General features: G+C 39.9%; 1 protein-coding gene across 3 annotated transcripts in view; it reads right to left on the bottom strand.

The window, feature by feature from the left end:
• tln2a (talin 2a) overlaps positions 1 to 21,590 on the bottom strand; it is an 89,454-nt gene that overhangs the window by 46,075 nt on the left and 21,789 nt on the right. For 2 of the 3 annotated variants that reach the window (XM_027281302.1, XM_027281303.1), the window contains exons 1-5: positions 2,894 to 3,029; positions 2,106 to 2,203; positions 905 to 1,034; positions 476 to 628; positions 104 to 246 (exon numbers count right to left, since the gene is read on the bottom strand). In XM_027281302.1, the coding sequence (XP_027137103.1) occupies positions 104 to 246; positions 476 to 628; positions 905 to 1,034; positions 2,106 to 2,203; positions 2,894 to 3,029 (660 nt within the window). Of the gene's footprint in view, positions 1 to 103; positions 247 to 475; positions 629 to 904; positions 1,035 to 2,105; positions 2,204 to 2,893; positions 3,066 to 19,964; positions 20,013 to 21,590 lie in introns of those variants that run through there. The other variant, XM_010730372.3, reaches the window with a different exon arrangement.

The following is a 21,590-nucleotide window of genomic DNA, read 5'->3' as shown; positions in this document are numbered from 1 at the left end:
ATTTGCTGTCAACCCCGGTAAACATATCCGATTTAGCTTGAGGCACAAAAACTGCACCAGAGTGCATTTGGCAGACTGGCAGCTTCATAGTGAAGGGTCAGACCTGCACATAGAGCAGATTGAGCTGGACCGGGTCTCGGGAGTCCACGTTCTGGTCAGAGTAAAAAAACTTGCGTCTGAGTAGAAGGGTTTCGTTCTCGTCGACTCCCTGCTCTCTGAACGTTCTGCTGTGGTCCAGCCAGTTCACTGACAACACAAAGCACACAGGGGCCAGATTATATAATATATAAATATCACAGGTAGCTGTTAAAATTGGTTATTGAAAGTTTAATGCCATTTTTAAAAGGACGCTGCACTTTTGTTAGGAAGGAGAAATCAATGACCCGTCAGAGCAGGCCAACAGGTGTTTAGCATAAACCCCACCGACCACCACCGTCTGCACCATCAGGTCAAATACAATTCGAATTGGACTCACGGTCGTCGTCTGTGTGTAGTTTGGCTTTCAGCTTCTCCATTTTCCTCTCATCTCGCAGCAGTGTCCTGTCTTTCTTCAACGTGCCCATCCCGTCTTCTTTCTTCTCCTCCACCGTCTCCTGGATCAGAGAGTACTCCTCATAGTTTGTGATGCCTGGAAACAAAAAGTCAGGTTGGATACATGTTTAATTTAACAGATGGATTTAAACTATTATCCCTTCTTCTTAAAGTTTGTGTGTTTGTAAAAGCTCGTTTCAAAAGCTATTAAAATGAATTCCTGAACAGACAGGACAAGGTTACAAGGATGTTTTAACACTGAATTTGAGTTAATATGCTTATAAATAGGCCATGTAACAGTTTACATGTGTACATCACACCTAATAAAACCATTTAAGCATAGAGACAAGGGCTAGTAATAGAAACTATGTACCTATTCTACTGCATATAGTCACAAGCAGCTCTCCCACTGTTTTGGAGTCGTCCACCATGATGGTTTTAACGGCTCCATCCAACATTTTGATTTTCTGGGGCCTCTGCTTCTTCTTGTATTCAAGGATATCCTGCTCAAAGACAAAAGGTAGCAAGAAGAGAACAGAAAAAAAAAAAGAGTCAGAAAGAGAAGAGAGGAATGCAGGGAATTAAAGATAAGAGAGCAAGAGACAGAGGCAGAGAGGCTGAATGTACCCGCTGAGAAAATGATCAAATGCATCCAGGTTGCGTGGAGAGAGAGAGAGAGCCAGAGAGAGAGAGAGGGGAGAATACAGGCCAGAAAACCTTATTTAACGGCTGCCTATCACAGCCTGCTGCTCCCTTCCAATCACAACAATGAGGAGAGATTTGGTTCAGAATAATTGGTCACAGTCATGCCTTCTACCTGGGGTTGCCTTTGGTGGATCTGAAGAAGAGAAACTATTTAGAGCTGCAGAACCAAACTCACAGATGTACCGAGAGGAAGCACTAAACGGCAAACCAGGGTTGACCGGGCCTTTGACAAAGGGAGACAGAGCCTGGCAAAGGAGCTACACTTCTTTAAAAAGAGACTCTTTAAAGCTTCCTTTGCTTCCATCTTGATGTACAATTTTATCCTGAATTTATCCTTTGATTTTCTTGTTTTGATTTACTGTATTTGTACTCCTGTGTAAGATTTGACCATAAATTTTATCAATGTTTTTTTGCTGTTTTCTTTTAATTTCAGTATGTCTTGAAACCGATTATACTTTCTCCATCATGAAGCACTTTGTTACTGAGCTTAAACTAAATTGAACTGTTAGTAGTTGGCTATCAGCACATCCACAAACAAGCATAGAGTTTGGAGGTTATTAAAACAACAACTATAAACGTGATCCGGATATAAATGCAAGTATATGTGTGTGCGTGTGCACTGAGCTCCAATATGTGCTGTTGATGGGTTTGTCCGGGTCAATGTCATTCACACATTTCTCTCCAGGGTTGTAGTCACACATGGCGTGTGTGTGTGTGTGCTTTCATAATACTGTTCAAGTGCTCAGTTTAACCTTTGTCACACACAGCTCAAGGTAAACATTCACTCCATAGAAACAGTGTTTCCATGTTTGTTTCAGTGTGTGTTTGTGTGTCTATGTGTGCTGGGTTAAACAGGTTAATATATTTACCCCATTGCGGAGCATGTAGTAGTCCAGTGTCCTTCCAGACTCCAGCCAGATGCCTTTTCTGGGATCTTCATCAGACAGAAACAGACCGTAGTCTGAAGCTGGAGCAGTGAAGAGAAACATCAGCATTTTAGAAGCGCTGTGACGGAAGCTCAGAGTCGGGGATCCGAACATGATGTCGGGCACACTGATCCAAACTGAGCTTTGGGCACAACAATTGATCATTTTATCCTGTTCATTTAGTCACGACATGTTCAGTGATGTAGCATGGAGCGCTCTTCATGCACATTTATAAACATGGTGACGCAAACAAGAATTATGAGGATGGTGTAAATGTAAAGTCAGACCGCGTCGCCTCCTGTTGATCACCTATATTTGTAACGCAAGTCATGAAAGATGGCAAACCATGACTGACTGGGCTGTCAGGACATATGGTTGTCATGTGCTCAGCCAGGAGATTTTGGGGCCAAAACATCCAGCCCACAAATACTCTAATTGAAGTACTTATCTGCCAAATCAGATTGAACTTGGACAAGCTAGAAACATGACATAATCAGTTGTAAAAAGTTATGTGAATAACACAAAACGCACTTTATTTATTACCACTGAAAACTCCTGACTAATCATTGCATTCCTCCATGTAAATACCAAAACACACACATCCAAACCTCAAAACTGAACTCTCCAGATGCATTGATGTCACTCTGCCTGCATCCCTGTTTCTTTTCATCTTTGCACCACATCTATTGTGCTTCCTGTGAAATTATTATTATTTTTAAAATCGTTCTCACCCTGTCCAGTCTGAGCCTCAGGGACCCTCTCTCTGATTATCCTACAGGCATCATACACAGCTGTGGAGGGCTCAAACTGCATCGTCTTCACAACGTTGCACTGGCGAACGCAGATTTTCAGCGACAGCACCACCATCTTGGCAGGCGGTGTGTGGGGGGGCTGCAGCTACACCTGCACACAACAAGGACAGAGAGGGAGGGAAACAGAACAGAACAGGAGAGGATGAGTTTATTGCAGGAGGTCCAAAACTTGAGCACAGTGATTAAACTCATTGACTGTGATGAATAACTGTTCTGCTGTTACAGAGACACACACAGTCTAATATACATTTCTCTAGCAAATAGAACAATTATGATTTTTTAATTTAAATATACTGTTACTTTAATCCACTGTGGCATCACCGATGTGCATGATGAAACAGGTAACAACTCCTTTACACGTTTATGCATCTGTGCTTTCCCTTGCACTGTCACAAATGGTGAAATTGCAAGAATGTGAAGAAAGTGCTAATTTGTGCCCAGCAAAGCCATTGTTATGCTTCATAAAACAAAAGAGCCAACAACAAATTTATCACTTTTTGAAAACAGCCCATCTGGTCCCTGCTGGGAACAAGGGAAAAGACACGGAAATATTCTGAGTAAGGGACTTAAAAAAGGTAAAATAAAGTAAGAAATCCACAACAACTGGAACCAGAGAGGTAACTCCCCACAATCTTTTTTTCATACCAGATGAAACAAACCACTTTTTGAACATTGCACTTCTAAAACAGTTTCTTTGCCAGGGACAAAAACATAAAAAAAAGAGTCTGAATACACATAATCATATTCACACATACAGAGGCAGCAAAGCAATTTCCAGCTTGTTATCTTCTCAAGAAATAGTCAGTTTGGGTCCTACACTGTTAAACTAACAGCACATTTTCTTGCCACATATAAAAGTTAACCACAAAAAACATCCTGAACAACACACTGTGGAAAACAACAATCTGTTCATGGTTATGTAACGTCTATGTCTCACTAAAATCTAAATTTCTCTAAAATTGTGTATTATGTTCTACAATCTGTAATCAAAAGTGAACAAAGAAAATTATCTTCTCAGATTTACAGTGTTTTATTGGGAGTTACAGCTCATTGTTTAGCAGTCTGGCCAGAAACTTTACATTGTGGTTCATTCTCAAAAGGTTGTAGCGTCGTGTTCAACAACAGCAGACAGCTGTTCTTCATGCAAAAAGCACTGTAAACTACCTATGCAGCACCAAACAACAGACAGAGACAGAAAGCAACTAGCTGGTGGAGCATTTAGCACCTAAAGACACAGATTTTCTTTCAGCGGTGGTGGAGACCAAAAACAGAGCTAAAACAGAGTCAATATTGAATTTACATTCATCAGATGGCCTTCAATTCAACTTCAAATGGATGATAATGTTGCTCCATAACCTAATGTGTAAATACGCAAATGCTTGCTTACAAGTTTCCATATATATCAATAAAAGAAAACGTGATATGTCAATGTTGTTTTGCAACTTGTTTCTGCTGCCCACAGGCGGCCAATAAGACAGCTATTGCTGTCTAAAATACAAAGAAAAATTCAAGACCGCCGTGATTCACAGAGATAAATTGCAGGAAGAGGAAGGACAAGAGAGCTGTGACCGATCTAAACAGAGCACCTCCTGTCTGGGACCAATGGGAACCACAGGGCTCCTCTGTGCCTGAGGGGTCAAAGGTGAGAGGTCACTCCGGGCCATGGCTGAAGTGCGCAGGCGGCCCCTCATTTGCACCGCTAGCCTCTGACCCTGACTCAGACGTTTAGAATCTGGTTCCTATGTGAGATGTGTTCACATACAGGAGTGAAGGTGTTTGTCTGACTCACAATGCAGACAGCAGTCTGCAGTGCTGTGAATCTACTGTAACCGTGCCAATAATACAAGTAGACATTATTTAAATTGTAAAATAGGCCAACAGAGCTTAGCACTGATCTCTACTACACCTATTTAAATATAATATTAACAAACCAAGCAATGTGTTAGGCAGCCGTTGAAAGATGCCTCTGAAGTACATCATTGAGATGTTCAGATTACTTTTTTGGGCTTAATAATTGCCTTCATTGCTGCACTGCTTTTTATTACAGCCTGTAAATTTCTCAGTTATTGCTTTGGGCTCCATCTTAATCTGTCAAGCACTTTTTCACAAACCTCCTGCTGATAGGGTTTGTGTCAAAGCACTCAAAAACACTTTCTTATAATCACTCGCAGTCAGAGTCTGACCGAGCTTTAAGGACAAACATCCTGAAATAGATATTAAACGTTATTACCCCACAGTGTTCGACTCAACCTGTCAGAGTGAAAAGGTCTCTCAAGGGATGGATCATGATGGACAAAACTCACAGTGATTCCCCAATTAGAGCTAATTCAGTGAATAAAGGCAACAAAAGTGACTTTGCAGAAACACTAAAAGGGCTGTGGGTGATTTATAAGTACATGAACTCATTTTTGTAATACTACAAATTCTTTATCTTATGAATCCACAAAGCATCACCATCTGGTTCAGAGTCACAGTCATGGGTTTTTTTTTTCCTCCCTCCGCCTCGTTTCTGTTCTGATTAGATCACAGACTGGAGCCTCGGTGGTCTGGTTTATACCTTTGGGTGGTATTTATTCGCCTCCACAAACAAACTGCAGAACCACAAAAATAATGCGATATTCCTCTTTTAGCTTGTAATCTCTGCATCATCAGCCTCTACGAGCATGAAGAATGATCAGACAAAAAACAGGAAGAAGTAAAGAGATAAGAGGAAGCGATGAGGAAGGAGCATGATAAACTAATAATATGAAGAAATTATATCAGTGGAACCACCAGCAGCCTCAGCACAACTACAGAATGTAAACTATAGAGAAAGCTATTTATGGCTGTAAAACTAACACACAGAAATCACTTATGGATTTAAACATTATGCCACATCATGGTTCAGCATTTTTAATGTGACTAACTCTGCTGCAATCCAGCACACCCTGAGGCGCCTTTTCATTTCACTGCAATTGTTTCATAATGTGAAACCAGCAGGTCTATAGCACCAAACTTTAATGAAGATTTAACTTGTGATTTTTTGGATTCATTTCATCCTAAAAGAAAGTATGTCATCAGCTAATAATTTATTTTTTCTGTGTGTATATGAGCATATGTAAGAGTTAATTAGTTTCAACCATGTAGCAGAATAATAATTTGACCAAGTTGCTATTCTTGGCAGTCCACAGTCACCATCAAGTCAAATTCACCATTTTGCAAATAAGAATCAGCTCACACAAAATCCTTTTCTGTCTAAGCAGTAATATGAAAATTGGTCATGCTGGGGCCTGATGGGAATCATCCCTGGCTTTATAATTTCTTTTACTGCACACAAACAACACAACATTAAAATGAGAAATGACTTGTTTCATAAACAAACACACTTTCTTCAACTTGTTTAACATCAAACTTTTCACGTGATTAAATACAAATAATGCAAAACAGAACAAATTATGAACTTGATTGTGAGCATGTCACTCAGACAGAGCCAAGTTTAAAAAAGAAAATGAGGATAAATCTCTCCTTCATCCTGCATCAAGACAAAGCAGAGTCTCCGTCAAAGCTGGATTACCACCAAACCATCCTATTATACATTCTCTCTTCCCTGCGATGAGAAAGGATTTGCGGAGATCAAATGTGACTGTGAAGCCCCCAAAACAGTACAACCAATTCATTAGGCTGCTACCAAATCCAGTGTGGGAATAAGGCTCCAGCGAACAAACCCACCGTAGTAACCATGTATGGACCTAATGCAATTTAACAGACAACTCTCTCGATTTAGAAAAATGTAGTCCCCATGTTTTGTGTTTTATAAAAGTGCATATATGTATCTAAACTACTTTTGAAGAGTAGTGCAAACTTAAAGAGCATCATTTTCTATAAAAGATAAGGGACAGTTAAACTGCAAGACTTCTACAATTGCATCACTATTTTGACCTATAAACAATTACCTACTAGATATGAATGATCCAGCACTAAAAGTTGTCTTAGATGCCTGAAATTGGTCAAAAAAAGTTATTAAATCCAGAAAAAATGACAGGTATACCATGTTTTTCATCTTTGTTTAGCCTGTCAGCATACTAGAATTTGAGTATTGGACAAATTACTTAAATTTAATCTGATAAGGAAAGGGGTCACCAAAGTTAATCAAATGAATGATCTATGCCAAATTTTATGGCAATCCATCCAATAGCCTTGTTGTTTAGAGTCTCAACCAAAGTAGTGCCATTTTTAGCCATGCCAATAGAAATTATGTTTGAAGAGCATTTGTCAAAGCTTAATCATGGGGAAAATGTTGAATGGAGAAATGCCTTTAATTCAATATGAGAAAATTGGGTACATTATCCAATCCTGGAGTTGGCATTTTGTGGGCTTAACAGCCTATTCAGGTCAATCAAGACCAAAAAATATAAATAAGTTACAGATTCAGAAGCACAAGAAGTTTTGGCAGAACGAGTTCACAATCACTGCCTGCAAGGAACAAATGAAGTGACTAGAAATGCTACATGAAATGCTGATGACTGTTGCAACTTCCACCCGAGGAGATATAGAACAGCAGCTTTTTCAGCGATGACTACAGCGGTGTAGTCACTCGTCCTCATATCTCTCCATGCTGGTAAATCCACCTGCATGCAGGCCCATCTGTTTGCCTGCATGCTTTATTTAACTGCCTTGCTGGATCTGACTGTACGACTCATCCACCTGCTGCACCGGGGTGCCGTCAGTTTACATCTGTCTACTTTATTTGCCTTCCCGCCAGCTTTGCTCCTCACTATCAATGCTAACTAACAAACAAGAGAGGAGTGGTGATGCCCTCCACAACACCAAGAACCGTTCGAGCAGAGAGAAAGGACCCGCTGGCCGCACACACACTGAACTTACTGAACCGGCAATGCATGGAAAATAAACACACAAAGACAAATCCATAATCATTAATTCGCTGTACACTCCCACACTGCAATGCATAAGTACAAAGCAGCCCTCCCCCTCCTGACTTTAAACCCAACTGCACCAGTTACACCTACACTCCTTTGATCTACTGCAGGCTCACATAACAAAGAATATTCAGAACCACTCGGCTATAAGCAACATTTTTCTTGCGGTTCACACATCAAGAAGCTCATTCAGGGCCAATAAATAATGGACTAGATCTTTGTTGAATTATTAATATCATTCATATTCAAGGACATGCCTTTGATAGCAAAAATATACCAAATGTGAAGGTCGGACAGATGGAAACGTTGTGTAATCAATACATTTTCCCAGCAGTCAGTGAGACAGCATGCAGCAGTTCTTTTAAGGAATATGCTGTTTTACATGGTGACTAGCCCTCACTCAATGTGTATATAGATGAATTACATTTGATAATTGGGTCACATAATGACAACTGAGCCATCTCCATGACAACCAAGCAAACTCCACACTGATGAGTTGTGATTGAGAGCTTGTGAAAAACCAAGCAAGACTCAAGTTTAGGACTTGAGTTTAAAATCAATGCTGCCGACATAGCTAAAATGTTTAGAGATGAACCGTGAAGTTGACATTTGTGGTTCAGTGTGAAACATCTTGATAACTACCGGATGGATTTTCGGGAAATAACGTACAGAAATTCATGGGCCCTTTAGGACATACCGACTGACTCTTCATCTCACACCACCATGAAGTCGATATTGAAATATCTCAGCAACAATTAGATGGTCTGAGTTGAAATTTGGTAACCACAGTCAGGATCCACAGAGGATGAGTTGTTCTGATCCCTCACAATTTCTGTTTCTACAATTTTCTTCTTTGGTTAGTGACCAAATACCTGCAAATATAATGCTAACCTGCTAAACATCGAAATAGGTTTGTCATGTGACCATGGTGATATTAGAGTTTAGCTCAAAAGGCTGGTGTGCCCAAGTACAGCCATAAAAAAGCCAGTATCACCTATTTTCATGTCACACATATTTCAGCTGTAGATCAGTAAATGTAAAACCAGCACTAAGTTTCACTACAGTTGAGAAAAAGCATATTTGGCACTAAGAGTCTTCAGCTTTCAAGTAGCTGAGCCCTGAAGGTGCTTTTAGTCTTGTATCATATTTAACCCTGCACAAAGAGCACACACTGAAGATGTACATCTACCTGCTGCCAAAGACATTATGGCGATGAGGCCACTTGGAAAGTTGATACTATACTTGTACTCCTCAACAACAGAGTGGCCTCGAGCCAAAGTAAAGGAACCCTGGATGTGTCATTTTGGAGGAGGTCAGACACTGCAAATCTATTTGAAGGAATTGATTTCGCAGAAGCAATGACATTGTTTTCAATGATAGTGCGAGAGTGTGACTGGGTCTTAAATGTGCGGCTTATCTGGGCTGAGGCTGTAGCCCCGACCTACTGGAGCTGGGAAATGCTCATCCATGAGAACAAATGTTTTCAGACGTCAAACAATGTGAGCTGCAGTGGTCCAGTTTGTGTCGCACATTGTAGTGTTTGAGTCAGTGTCTCGAAAACATGGCCTATGACATAGATACAGTAAATACAGACATCACACGAGAAGAGGATAGAGGCAGCAGACAGAGAACACTAAAGAGCGAGAAGAAAACAGGTTACGTTTTGCTACTGTTTCGATTTCATTTGAAGAAAAACGGCCGGCCTAAAAGTCAGACAAAGGCTCATGAGATAAGAGGAAAATGAGACAGAGCACTGGAACATGTAGCTATTGTTCAATATATCAATGAGGCAGAGCAGTGCCTGCTGGGAATGCCCAGGCCCTATTACAGTAACATGGCCTCTAATCCAATAATAGAACAGCCAACAAGTGAAACAGGCCAGTCCCAGAGGAGTTCTGGACCAGAGAACATATTAAATATTTGGCCAGAGCATGTCGGTAGCCTAGTTTCAACACCAGGGCCAAACTGGGCTAACACAGGCATGGTAATTAGTCCATCTGTTTTCTTTGGTATACCTCTGAGTAGCATTTCTCTGTTTAAAGTGTAAACTGAAATGAAATAGCATTTTTTTTTCTCTGCTCAACAATGTTAAAGTTCTCCAGTTTTGCATTAATTCAGTGTAATAATGTTAAGTATCCCTCTTGTAGATGGAGACAATATTTCAATATAGCCAATCAATTCTTTCACTAAGCAGCTGTCAAACAGACACCGACCCAACCCAACATCCAGCCAGCTGAGATGAAGAATGGCATTTTTGATGTTCCCCCAGAGACCTATTATAATAATAAAACAACTATTAACAATAACCCTGACACAGAAAAAAGAGACATTACCCACCTCCTCCTTTTCCTTCCCTCACACATAATGGGGGGGGGGGGGGGCAATAAATAGCAAGTGGTGTACTCATCTTCATAGGTTTCTGTGGTCACATGGACATTTCTTTTGTTTTTGTTTTTATTTTATTTAGCGATTTGCAGTTAAAAGCACACTGTTGCTGACCTAATGTAATGCCACTTGACTCTGCACTGGAAAACGGCACATGTACAACACAATACAGCCTTATCATATGACAGTGGCTTTCACTCAGGCACCACACATGGCCTCAGGAGATGCAGTGAGGATGACGGCTGCTGAAAATTCAATTGTGTTGCTTTCAAAGTGAAGCTGACAGCACAAAAAAAAAAACACTTAAAATACTACATATATCACATTCACACATGATGAACACACACCAAATGAAAAAGTTTAAATTAGAAATTAGAAATTAGAAAAAAAAGTAAAAACTACATGTTTTGCTCCGGAGCACACATGACACAAGCTTTATTAATATTCCTGACTAACAAGTACATGGCGGCGGACTAATTTGCTCCTGGAGCATGTTGCATATTATGATCTATTTTATATGCACTGCTACTGAATAATAATTAGGCCATGTAATGCACCACTTTGTCAGGCTTGGCTGTTACCCTCTTAAAGTGGTCTAGTTGAGTTATTATTACAGAAATCTGTGTGATAGGACTTGACTGCACCAAATTCAAATAATTTAAATGGAATCGTCACAATTAGTGGACTTGCTCATGTGAGCTAAAGAAATCAGATAGTTTGGTCATTTTGAGATTTGAACGGACACTTTGCACAACTAAAACATTTTTCTGTACAGTTTCTGTACAAATCAGTCTTGTTTATCTACATCATGCATCCGTTTTGCTCTTCCCCTTTGCTATGGAACTTGAAATTTCCCTGGGTGAAATGAATAAAGTTCATCTTATTATACCAACTTGAGCTTGCTAGTGTAAACTAATGTTAAAACCAAGCTCCATGGCTACAAAGTGAAGCCGTGTACCAAAAACGTCCACTTGAGGCTGGCTACAGAAGGAGTCAATCTCTACTGTACAAGACCCAGTATTAAAATCACAAAAAATGGTTTTGCTAATTTATATAACTCACGTCTTCAAATTATATAAACGCTTAAACTTATACTATTAAGAGCATGGCTGCTTTGACTGATGTTTGTTTGAACTACCAGGCTTCATTCAGCCCACCTCAGCTCCCCCCATGCTCCAGATCTTTGGATTAGTGTAGAGACATGATGACGGACAGAGCCAACACACTTTGAGCTTCACAGAGGCTCTTAAGAAAGTAATGGGAGAGACTACATCCATGTTAAATACTCACTGTTGTTCTTACTAGAGGCCAATGCATAGCTGACAGCTTGCCGACCTGTTTTACTGCCACTCATCTCTACTTAATCAGTGTTTTAACTGCACAGGCCCTCTCCAATATATACATTAGAGCTCTAATCCGTGATGAATCAGTTTCAAAAAGTTTTCCAGAGCAAGGTGAACTTTTCTGTTGAATAAACTCAGCTGCAACTAAAACCGGATTTTTATCACCGCTGTCGTCATTTCTATGATAACAGTGTAAACAAGACATTCAAGACTCTCTCTCTGCCTACACATTACGCAGAAAGGAAACTGATCTAAAGCACACAGTCTTAAGTTCAGAGTGAGGTCATCGTCATCATCCAGCAGGCTGAATGGGGTGGTCGTGGCCAAGAAAAGAAAAAGGTTAAAAGAGTACACTTGTGACTCTGGAGACACAGATCTACTGAGTGCATAGTCAACCAGCGACACCCTGCTTTTGCTAAGTACTTTCACACAGGCTCCATTAAAGTTTAATTTGTTTTCTTTTAGTCGTTTCTGTGTCTAAATGAAGCCAAGCTGATGTTGTAAGTTTTTCAGAGAAAACATGACGATCATTAAAGAGTATTTTACAGTTTCAGCCTTCTTCATCCTGCAAGAAAATTCAAGTTTGGCTGTGGGAGAGGAAGCAGTGCCCACAATTCACATCTTTTTTAGAGTAGAAGTAGAATACAAATATTCAGTGCCTAATGACAATAGAAACTACCTCTTTTATTTACTGTATGACGGCTGCTTCAAAATTGTGGAGACAAACTAAATTCGGTTTACTAGAACCTGTCAGAACTGTCTTGTGCCTCAGTAAAGAGCAAACATATACACAAAGACTGGAGGATACACACCCCTTTGCAGCACTACTTAAAAAAAAGAAGAAGCTACATGTGAGAAATAAAGCCTGTTAGCATAATTATCCACCTGGTTGGTGGTGAGGTCAGGTGACAGACTGCATACCTCCTGAGTGACAAAAGCTAAACGTCTGTTGTCTGCCTGCATGTGCACGTTTGTATGCATGTCTGTGTGTGTGTGCGTGTATGTGTGAGAGCTTGGCAAATGGTTCAGGCAGGCAGGTGATGCATCTCTGTCAGCAGCAACGCCGACATAGGTGTTAAGTTTCATACAGAGGAGAGGCAAAGAGTCGCACAATACTCTCATAATACAGCACTGAGTCACACGAAATGTTTTTGTTGTTTTTTTGTGGCCATAAAAGGGAACAAAAGTAAAAATGTTCTTATAAGCTCAGCACATCCTCCTTCCTGCCTCTTTCATTTTTGTTCCAAGTTCCAGGAGAGAGTGATGGACTCTGGATCAATTGAACCTCTCAACCAGAAGAGGGAATGAATTTGAAATGTGAAACCAAACCACAGTCACCCCTCCATCCTTTGGCACATATACCAAATATCAACTTTGATGGGTACACAAAAACAAGGAGGGCTGTGTGAGCTTATGCGTTAAAGAGCCGCCACCACTCGGTTTATCTTGTATTATGACCCTCAGAGATTTTTTTATCGCCACTTGAGGATGTGTTTGAATACTGGTTGCCATGGTTATGGAGGCTGGTTGTGGCCTGACTAGTATCTGATCTGTTTTATAAAAAGGCATAGAAATGAGAAAACACTATTAGTTTAACTGATATTTGCTGCTATACTCCTGCATGGGTGAAAGCTGTCTGCTAGCCAATATGTTGTGTTTATATTCAGCATCTTTAAATCAAACTTGAAAAATATATAATTCCTGTAATAAGCTGTATTCAGACCATAATGAGACATTAAAAGATCTACTAAATCATAGACTAATGGAATTCCTTTGTTTGGATTTGTTTGGATTTGAAAGCAGAGTGAACCAACTTTGATTGCACATTTAACAGACTCACACTTGCGAGGCGGCGGTGAGGTATTATCAGTGTATTAGAGAGAGGCCTACATACTTTCATAGGTAGATAAAACTTGAGTGGCGTTAATCATCCTGCTTTGACAAACAAGTAAGTCTGACTGCCTGGAGCCTCGCTGGAGAGAAGTGAGGATGATATCACTTGTACATTTTTATGCAGGGATTTTCCCCAGAACTTTGATTAACAATAAAACACCTTAATCCATTTTCCAAGTTCCAAAGTGACTGCCACTTGTGCTCATGGCGAAGAATCAACCCCTCCATATCCCTGAAAAAACATACACAGGTATCTACAGAGTGACACATACTTTCCAACTGCAAACCTGCAATCAGCTCAAGGAAGTTAATCATCCACACACAACTGCTTCCTGTCACACAGCCAGTGAGGATAAACACCACCATGATAAAAATGACTGGTAAAGAGCCAAGTCGAGTCACATTTCATAAAAGACCCCAAAGTACCTTCACTCCGTCTGAGGCCAATATAACACTTAATGCATTCAATGTTTACTCTTTCTCAAATACCAAAAAATCTTAAAAAGAGCTGCATCATCCAAAAGCATATGCCACAGTGTCACGTGTTCTGCTTAAGTGCTGATAATGTGGAATGTGTAAACTATTAAACTAATAACATGTGCTGTGATCAATCCATGTCAAGTCAGTATCTCCTTACTACTTTGGAGCTGCAAGATGCTGACATGGGTGCACTTTGCAGCAGAAACGCATTATAGATTAACTTTGAGCATTTGAGTCCCAGTCCAGGAAAAGAAATACAGACAATACACTGTAGAGAAGCAACCAGCAAGAAAGCTCTTTCTTTCTTTCTCATGCCAGCATCAGTTTGTCTCCTTGCACTCACTGATTTCTGAGCACTTCTAACCAACATCCATCAGTGACACAGAAATGCAAGAGTCACCAAACCAGACATAGACCACCCTGGCAGTTAGACCCTAAACATAAATGTAACTCTCTGGGTATTTATGTCAGTGCGTCCCAGCATTGCAGGGTCTAGAGAGACAGACAGGGGTGAACCATCTCTGTGATATGTCCATGTATGTCCATATTCATCCACATGTTGGTGTCTCTTGTCTATTTGGATTTTTTTCTGTTTAGAGTCGAGTTACAACTTTCCCCCCATGAAAAGTGGGTTAATGTGGTAATCAATTATAGGTGTAGTAAAATAAAACTTTAAACTCAATAAGTGAAAACACGTGCATGTTAAATACATTCACTCAGGCAATGCATCTAAGAAGAAGTTTTTTTTTTTACTTTGACACTTTACAATCGAAATCTCTGATATGGGACGTTCTGCACACAGAGTACTTTTGCTTCTGATACTTTAAAGTGAGACTGTGTAGCCTTTGAGAGAGAACACAGCACATTCTTTCTGTCTAAACTAAAAAACTCATAAGCATAAGGAAACACACTTTTGCTAGATTTAACTGCACTTGTTTGGCTTGACAGTGATGTCAGGGTGACTAATTTTACCAAACGTTAGGTAAATATTTGCTGTATGAAAACATCACTGAGGCAGTTTGCTGACTCTTCTCCACTTGTGCTACTGCTACAACAGCTTTGTATTTTAGCTAAATGTTCAAATATGTAGTGGGTCTACATTGTTGCACCAGTATTTTTACTTATTTAAACAATACTTCACTGTTTTTGTGTCTTATGGGTGGTGAATCAAAAAAAAAAAAAAAAGAAATTAAAAGAAAAGCAGAGGCAGAAATGAACTGTTTGAGGTCAGGACATTTTGGTCATCTGTACTCTGGTCACATAGACACGGGCAAATCATAAAGAGATGGGGAATCAATAACATCTACCATGTACTAAAGGTCCACATAATCTCTGAGCTTTGGTGTGCTTTTAGCAGTTATTGAGGGGATTGTTTTTCTTCTGGGACTTGCGGGTGTAGTTAAAGGCCAGGGATAATTCTGGCTGTCAGACAAAGATTTAGTCTGATCCGTTTCCTCAATAATAATAATTCCACTGCCTTCTGTAGTCTGACAAGATCGCCAATTTGAATGCTGTATGGGTGAATCATATTTATTTAAAAAAAAAAATGTCTGTCTGAGTATCAGGTGGGGATCATTTAAGAGCACTTTTAGTAGTGCGATCAATGCCACTAGTGAGTCAGTGCTGCTACATTAAATTATTCACATTGCTGCAGATATAATGACAATGAGACACGATAATATGACTGCTGGTCAAAAAGAAAGGACTATGGTCTGATCAATATCAGGCCTATTACTAAGAATCACATACAAGATGACCCAAATCGTATTTCAGAGGATGGAGATGAAATGAAGATCAACCTTCAATGATTAGCTCATGCAACATTTTTAATTTTGTTGGGGTGAAAGTGGACACATCAAACTGTATCACAAAACTTCACCTGCCAATTGTAAAAAATATCAGGGCCAGACTTCACCTTGTTTCAATCAGTCTGGAAACACTTGCCAAAGGGGAGACCCATGATAGCCGGATCTGAATGCCAAAGAGGCCAGTGGGTTTCTGGACATCGAGGCTTGTACTATTTGGCAGTGATGCAGTTGGGATTGCACAACGCCGCGTCCACTGCCTGGAAAAACAGGTGATTCACTGTGACGGGGGCAGCCAGCTGCTGTGGCAATGGCCTCGGGTCCCCCACCCCCACCAGTAGCCACGGTCACTGCTTACCAGTAAAATGCCAGTCAGTGGAAGGAATGCAGTGATGGCATGAAAGAGTCAGTGTAAGATGTGGTCAAAAGCAAATCATATTCCGAGCTGTGAAAGAGGCACTGAGACCACTTCCAATAAAAATTTATGACGGTAGGTTGACAAATGAATGATTAGTCACATCGCAGCCCTGAGGTTCACTTCTGCTGGCAGATCCAACAAGTCGCTGAATGTCAGTGTGCATATTTTAACTGATACCGGATTAAAAAAATCTATTTTGTAAGCTTGAAAAATGGCTGTAAAACTTTGTACATCTCACCAACACAAAAGGCTGCACACAGCTTGGATTAATTGAGGTTACAATGGATAAAACCTGGGTGCTGCACCATTACTGTAGCAAAAATGAGTGTTAAATACACAATAGTGGCAATTTTAGCAGTAGCAAACATGAGCCATGACTCACGAGTTCACCTTTGGATACAACACTCCTTCCCTAAAGCTATGAGGGAAGAGCTTTTTAAGGAAATCTAAGAAATGTGTAACAGTGTCAAGCAAGTAGGTTTTGCCAAAACTCTGTCTGCTCTGCTGTCACACTCTCCTTAGTGTGACATCACCTCCGTGTTTACCATAAGTACAGCAGACAAACTAACCACATCCTCCAAATCTATAAACAGTCAGCACAGACAGCTGAGTAACAGACCCAGTTGTCGCTGGTTCTGATTAATGGACCTTTATTAACAGCAGGTAACCGCACTGCCAAATGATGCTGCTGTGTTGACTCAATAGTTCCACAACATCTGGTCATAATCAGATGTGACCGCTGCCTTTACAGTCACCACAAGTAAAAAGCAAAGTGTGTGTGTCAACCACAACTGCAACATATTTCATGTTTTGGTACAGAAGCAGTGGATATTGTTCAGAAAACAAATGTTACAATAAACTTTTTATATATATTACATTCCTTATGAGTAGAGGGTTCTAGCCAAGGTTCAACACAAGTATTTTTACAGCCTGGTTTTATGTGGTCTGTCAACCGTGACAACAGTTAAGACAACATAATGCAAAATATTCATAATGAAAATGTGCAATGATCTGTTACACTGATCATAATTAAACCCAATTGCAGCCCTTTGAGTTTGAATATGGGTGCAGTTCCAGTCTGCAGAGACACATTGCAGCGTCGATCCTGTGTGGGGCCCACTGGCCGAGCTCCAGTAGAATACACTTTGTGTGGAACGTCTAAACATGGGATCGGTCAGGATGGGAATGGACCTCTTGAGCCATCTTCAGCACAGACATTTCTCATTTTAGAACAAACATGGCCATGTTGTTTAGCTGCACTTAAAAAAGGTCCTCACAATTAATTGATCAAGTTGGCAAGAAAGTGGCTCAAAGTACATCACCACCCAGAGAACCACTCAAGGCTATGCCATGTGAAAAAGCATGTTTAAAATGTAATAATAAAGAAATAATATATACAAAGTAATGAAACTCACCATAATTAAAGGAACAGATTCATTTAAATGAATTAATTTATTCCACTTGGCCAAAGAAATAAACCTAAAATTATGTCTGCGACAACAACAGATTATTGTTAATAAATAACAAAATTAGGTTTGCAGCTGCCCAATCGATAGCACAGCTTAGTCATTTATAAATGTCAACAAAAAAAAACAAAAAACAAAATATGAGGTGTTACATGAACGTGTTACTGGAAATTAATTTCCCTCTATAATGGGTGATGTGTATAAAGCTGATATGTTGGCTCGGTCAGACCGATTCCTTGCTCATCTATTGACTCGAGTCTAAATAAAAAGTAAAGCAGACAGTTAAAATTGTGCTCCTAAGGCATGTTATGGATTATTCATTGATTAGCAAAAGTAATGGAATAAAAGGAAAGGTGGCAAATGCCTTAAGGGGGATTTAAAATGATCCATGATGACTTCAAGTATGAATAACGGAGTGTTTTACAGACAGGAAAAATGCACTTTAACAGGTTTTGCCTGAGAATACTTAAGCCAAGAATGACAGTTATGTAGACATCAAGACAACAGTCTGATATTGTGAATTATTCTTCCAGTCATTTTTCCCCACCACAAAGCTCAGCCCATTCTTGACCACATCAGCTGTGAGCAAACATCCCAGATTTGTCAAAAGACTGGACAGCAGACAACTGGCAGAGACTGAAAGGACACTAGTTGGGTATAGCCATGACAGATACAGCAAAGCTAAGTATTGTATGTACAAGACAGACTTATTGCAGCAGCTTAAACTGTATTTCACCCACATTACACCGGGAGCCTGCCACCCTTTTACACAGTACTGTCTGAAATACATAGATATAAATGAGAAAAGCTTAACAAGTGATGTTGGTTTTTACCCTTACATTATATAAACACAGTTTACTCTGCAGGACACTGTTTTGTTTTCTGCTCTGTGCCTTTCAGACCTCCTGCAGCAATGCTGTAGGCTGTCAAAGAAAATGATTCCAACGAAGGTCAAAAACACTGTTTATTCTGTAGCCTTATTATATTGTAGCTCTGGACTCGATGCATATGAGTATGAGATTAAGTTCAGATCTGGCTGTTTACTGGAGCATGGCATAAGACAGATCAACATAAGAGCTCATTAATCTTTGGAAAACTAAAATGCACAGCAACTGTAACCTCATTTGTGGAGTGGAGCGTGGTTACAGAGAGAGGCTGGGCACCAGATGCTGCCAGTTACTGTAATTACCCTCTGAATTCAGCTCATCGAGTCAGCTTGAAAATGTGTATTATTGTATACTGTCATGGGGAGCTGCACATGTGCATGTGCACATTTAGTATATTACAAATTCTATTGATTCTCATTAATTATCTAAAAGCAATTAGCAACTTTGGTTAATGCAGCGCAACTGATGAGAGGCTTTAAACCAGGTACAGTGTGTGTGGCTTACACACACACACACACACACACACACACACACTCCGCTTTAATCGGTAAACACAAACAGAGAGGAAATAGATGGTTTAATTTCAACAGCTTTCAACCAAGACTGAGGGAATGTTTGAAGATTAATTACACAGGTGAAGGGCTTATGAGGTAGGTCCAACACGCTGCTTCCACTGTGTTTGTATGATTGTGTAAGTGAAGAGAGTGAGTCATAAAGACAAAAAAAGGAAACAGACAAAACATCAAATACAGAAAAACTGAATCTGCTGTTGCAATTAAAAGTAGCAGAGAGAAGTAAAGAGCTTGCAGGACAAAAACTATCATGACTAAAGCTTCCAGCAGCTAGACACTACTCTCCTTATCCTGACCAGTCTTGCCAAGACAAACGTGTAGCGCATGGCAGAGCAGTCACATGTACAATTGTACACCAACACTGACATTGATGCAAGGTGGCACGTCTCCAGTGCAGTATTACAGCACGTTACCAGCCATGCTTAACATAACACAATTTCTACAGTGTATGTGATACAATATGACATCACTACAAGAACAGGTGTTGGCAAATGAAACAATTTAATTGGATCCTACCTCCACATCATAATATTCAAAGTGCAATGTTTCCGTTACAATAATTCAAATGTGTGATTTTACAGTTCAGTTTAATGAGAAGGAGAAGCACTTATTTTCAGCAACGTCTCTTTCTTTCACATGGTACTGCACACCTGCACTCCACGCCTGTTATACATATATACATACATACAAACATATGTGTTGCAGCATCCAAATCTGCTGAAACTAACTGTTGGATAGACTAGAAAACATCTATGAACAGTCCAAAAAGAGAATTTTCAAGCCATTCTGTCACTATATGCGTTCATGTCATTATCAGCTTCTTACCTTATTGCTGAGGGAAATGCAGCCTTGGATGTCCGCTGATGTTTACAGCTGAAAAGAAAATAGACTGTATGAGACAAATGCACAACATATGTATAGGATTATATATAAAACATGCAATCTTTCCTCTAATGGATCCCACATAGGAGTGATCTTACCACATAGACCGCTCCAGGCACAAAATTCTCATATTTTTTATTAGATATTTGCAATGGGCTATCCCATATGTAGCTGTGCATGAGGATGAGATGCACTCAAGGCAAAACAAAATGAAGATATGCAAAACTGACAACAACAACCCTACTGTCAAGAATAAAGAGACATTTACAGTTGGTTAAATGGATGAATGTAAATCCAAAAAGCATCAAACACAGAAAGGATATTGCAGTTTGGTTGCTTTCCTAATGCAAAAAGGATTTTTCTAAGCAGAACATACAGCATTATTAAATAGTGATAGATCAATAGTGACATCATTATGTGATTGCATTGTTAGATAACTCATTCAAAGTATAAAATATATGTGTGTACACTGAAAGGTACACAGTCAACTTCCCACTTCATATCAGGAGGTTCCTAAACAGTTCTAACTTGCTATAGGTGGATGAACTTGAATCAAGTGACCTACTTAGTGGTACCAGAGGTAAATATTTACTCAGTAGAAAGATATTTGTATAGCGGTGTTGTCAGGGCCACTTAGAGCATTTTTTACTTAATCGGATCGGCTACATTTAGCTCGATCAAACTCAATCTTTGTGGATTGTGACCCATTGTACTCCAGGTACTGCAGCTTTCAAAAACACCCTACTGTGCTTTATAATACTTAAAACTGCAGCCACCGCACTGTGTGAGGAAACGTGAGCAAACAAACAGCCATCAACACATTTACTAGATGATATCCAACTGACAGCACTCATTGAGGAGTGATAAAAGCAGAGCCATTTGGGACCAAGACCTGTCACTTCTGGATATTTTGTGTCACACCCTGAAAGTGGTGCTGCTGGCTGATTCATATTACTAGCGATAATAGAAATACCTGCTTTTTCTTCAGATACATTGGTAATATGAGCTCTCCTTGGCCACAACATTGAGGACAACGTGCTTGCAAACCTGGAGCAAACTTTAAAGTCAGTGTAAAGGCAATTCTGAGATTTCTTTCAAAATACATTAAATGTGTTGGAAAATAGTTGCTGTAAACATGTGAAAAGACGATACATTACTGAAATGTGGACTTGTGGGTTAAAACACTTTTTCAACCAGTTTTCAGTCCAGGATTTTTTGGCTGGTCCTAAAGGGACACACTGAGGCCACCCTGAACATACCCCTGCACCCCTAGCAGAGAGATGGAGATTAATTCATCTCACTCAGTGTTTCAAAGTACGTCATGTCATTTTCTGAACCCATTTGACACATTTCAGTCGCTTCAAATTCCTTGACTGCTCCCATGAGTGGGCAGGGCTTCATCAGACACGGCCCCACAGTCCTGGAGCTGAGAACACTGCTCATTTTAACCCTATTTTGACACCTAATTTCATAAACTTGTTTATATTTGTAATTATTTAAAATTTGGCAGGATGGTTAATAACACATTTATTCTTACTTTACATGGACTTTAAACAGGCCGCATGATAG

Source organism: Larimichthys crocea, chromosome VIII (assembly GCF_000972845.2).
Source record: "Larimichthys crocea isolate SSNF chromosome VIII, L_crocea_2.0, whole genome shotgun sequence".
NCBI classification, from domain to species: domain Eukaryota; kingdom Metazoa; phylum Chordata; class Actinopteri; family Sciaenidae; genus Larimichthys; species Larimichthys crocea.
The sequence above is the reverse complement of the archived record's forward strand: the minus strand, read 5'-3'. Positions and strand labels throughout refer to the sequence as shown.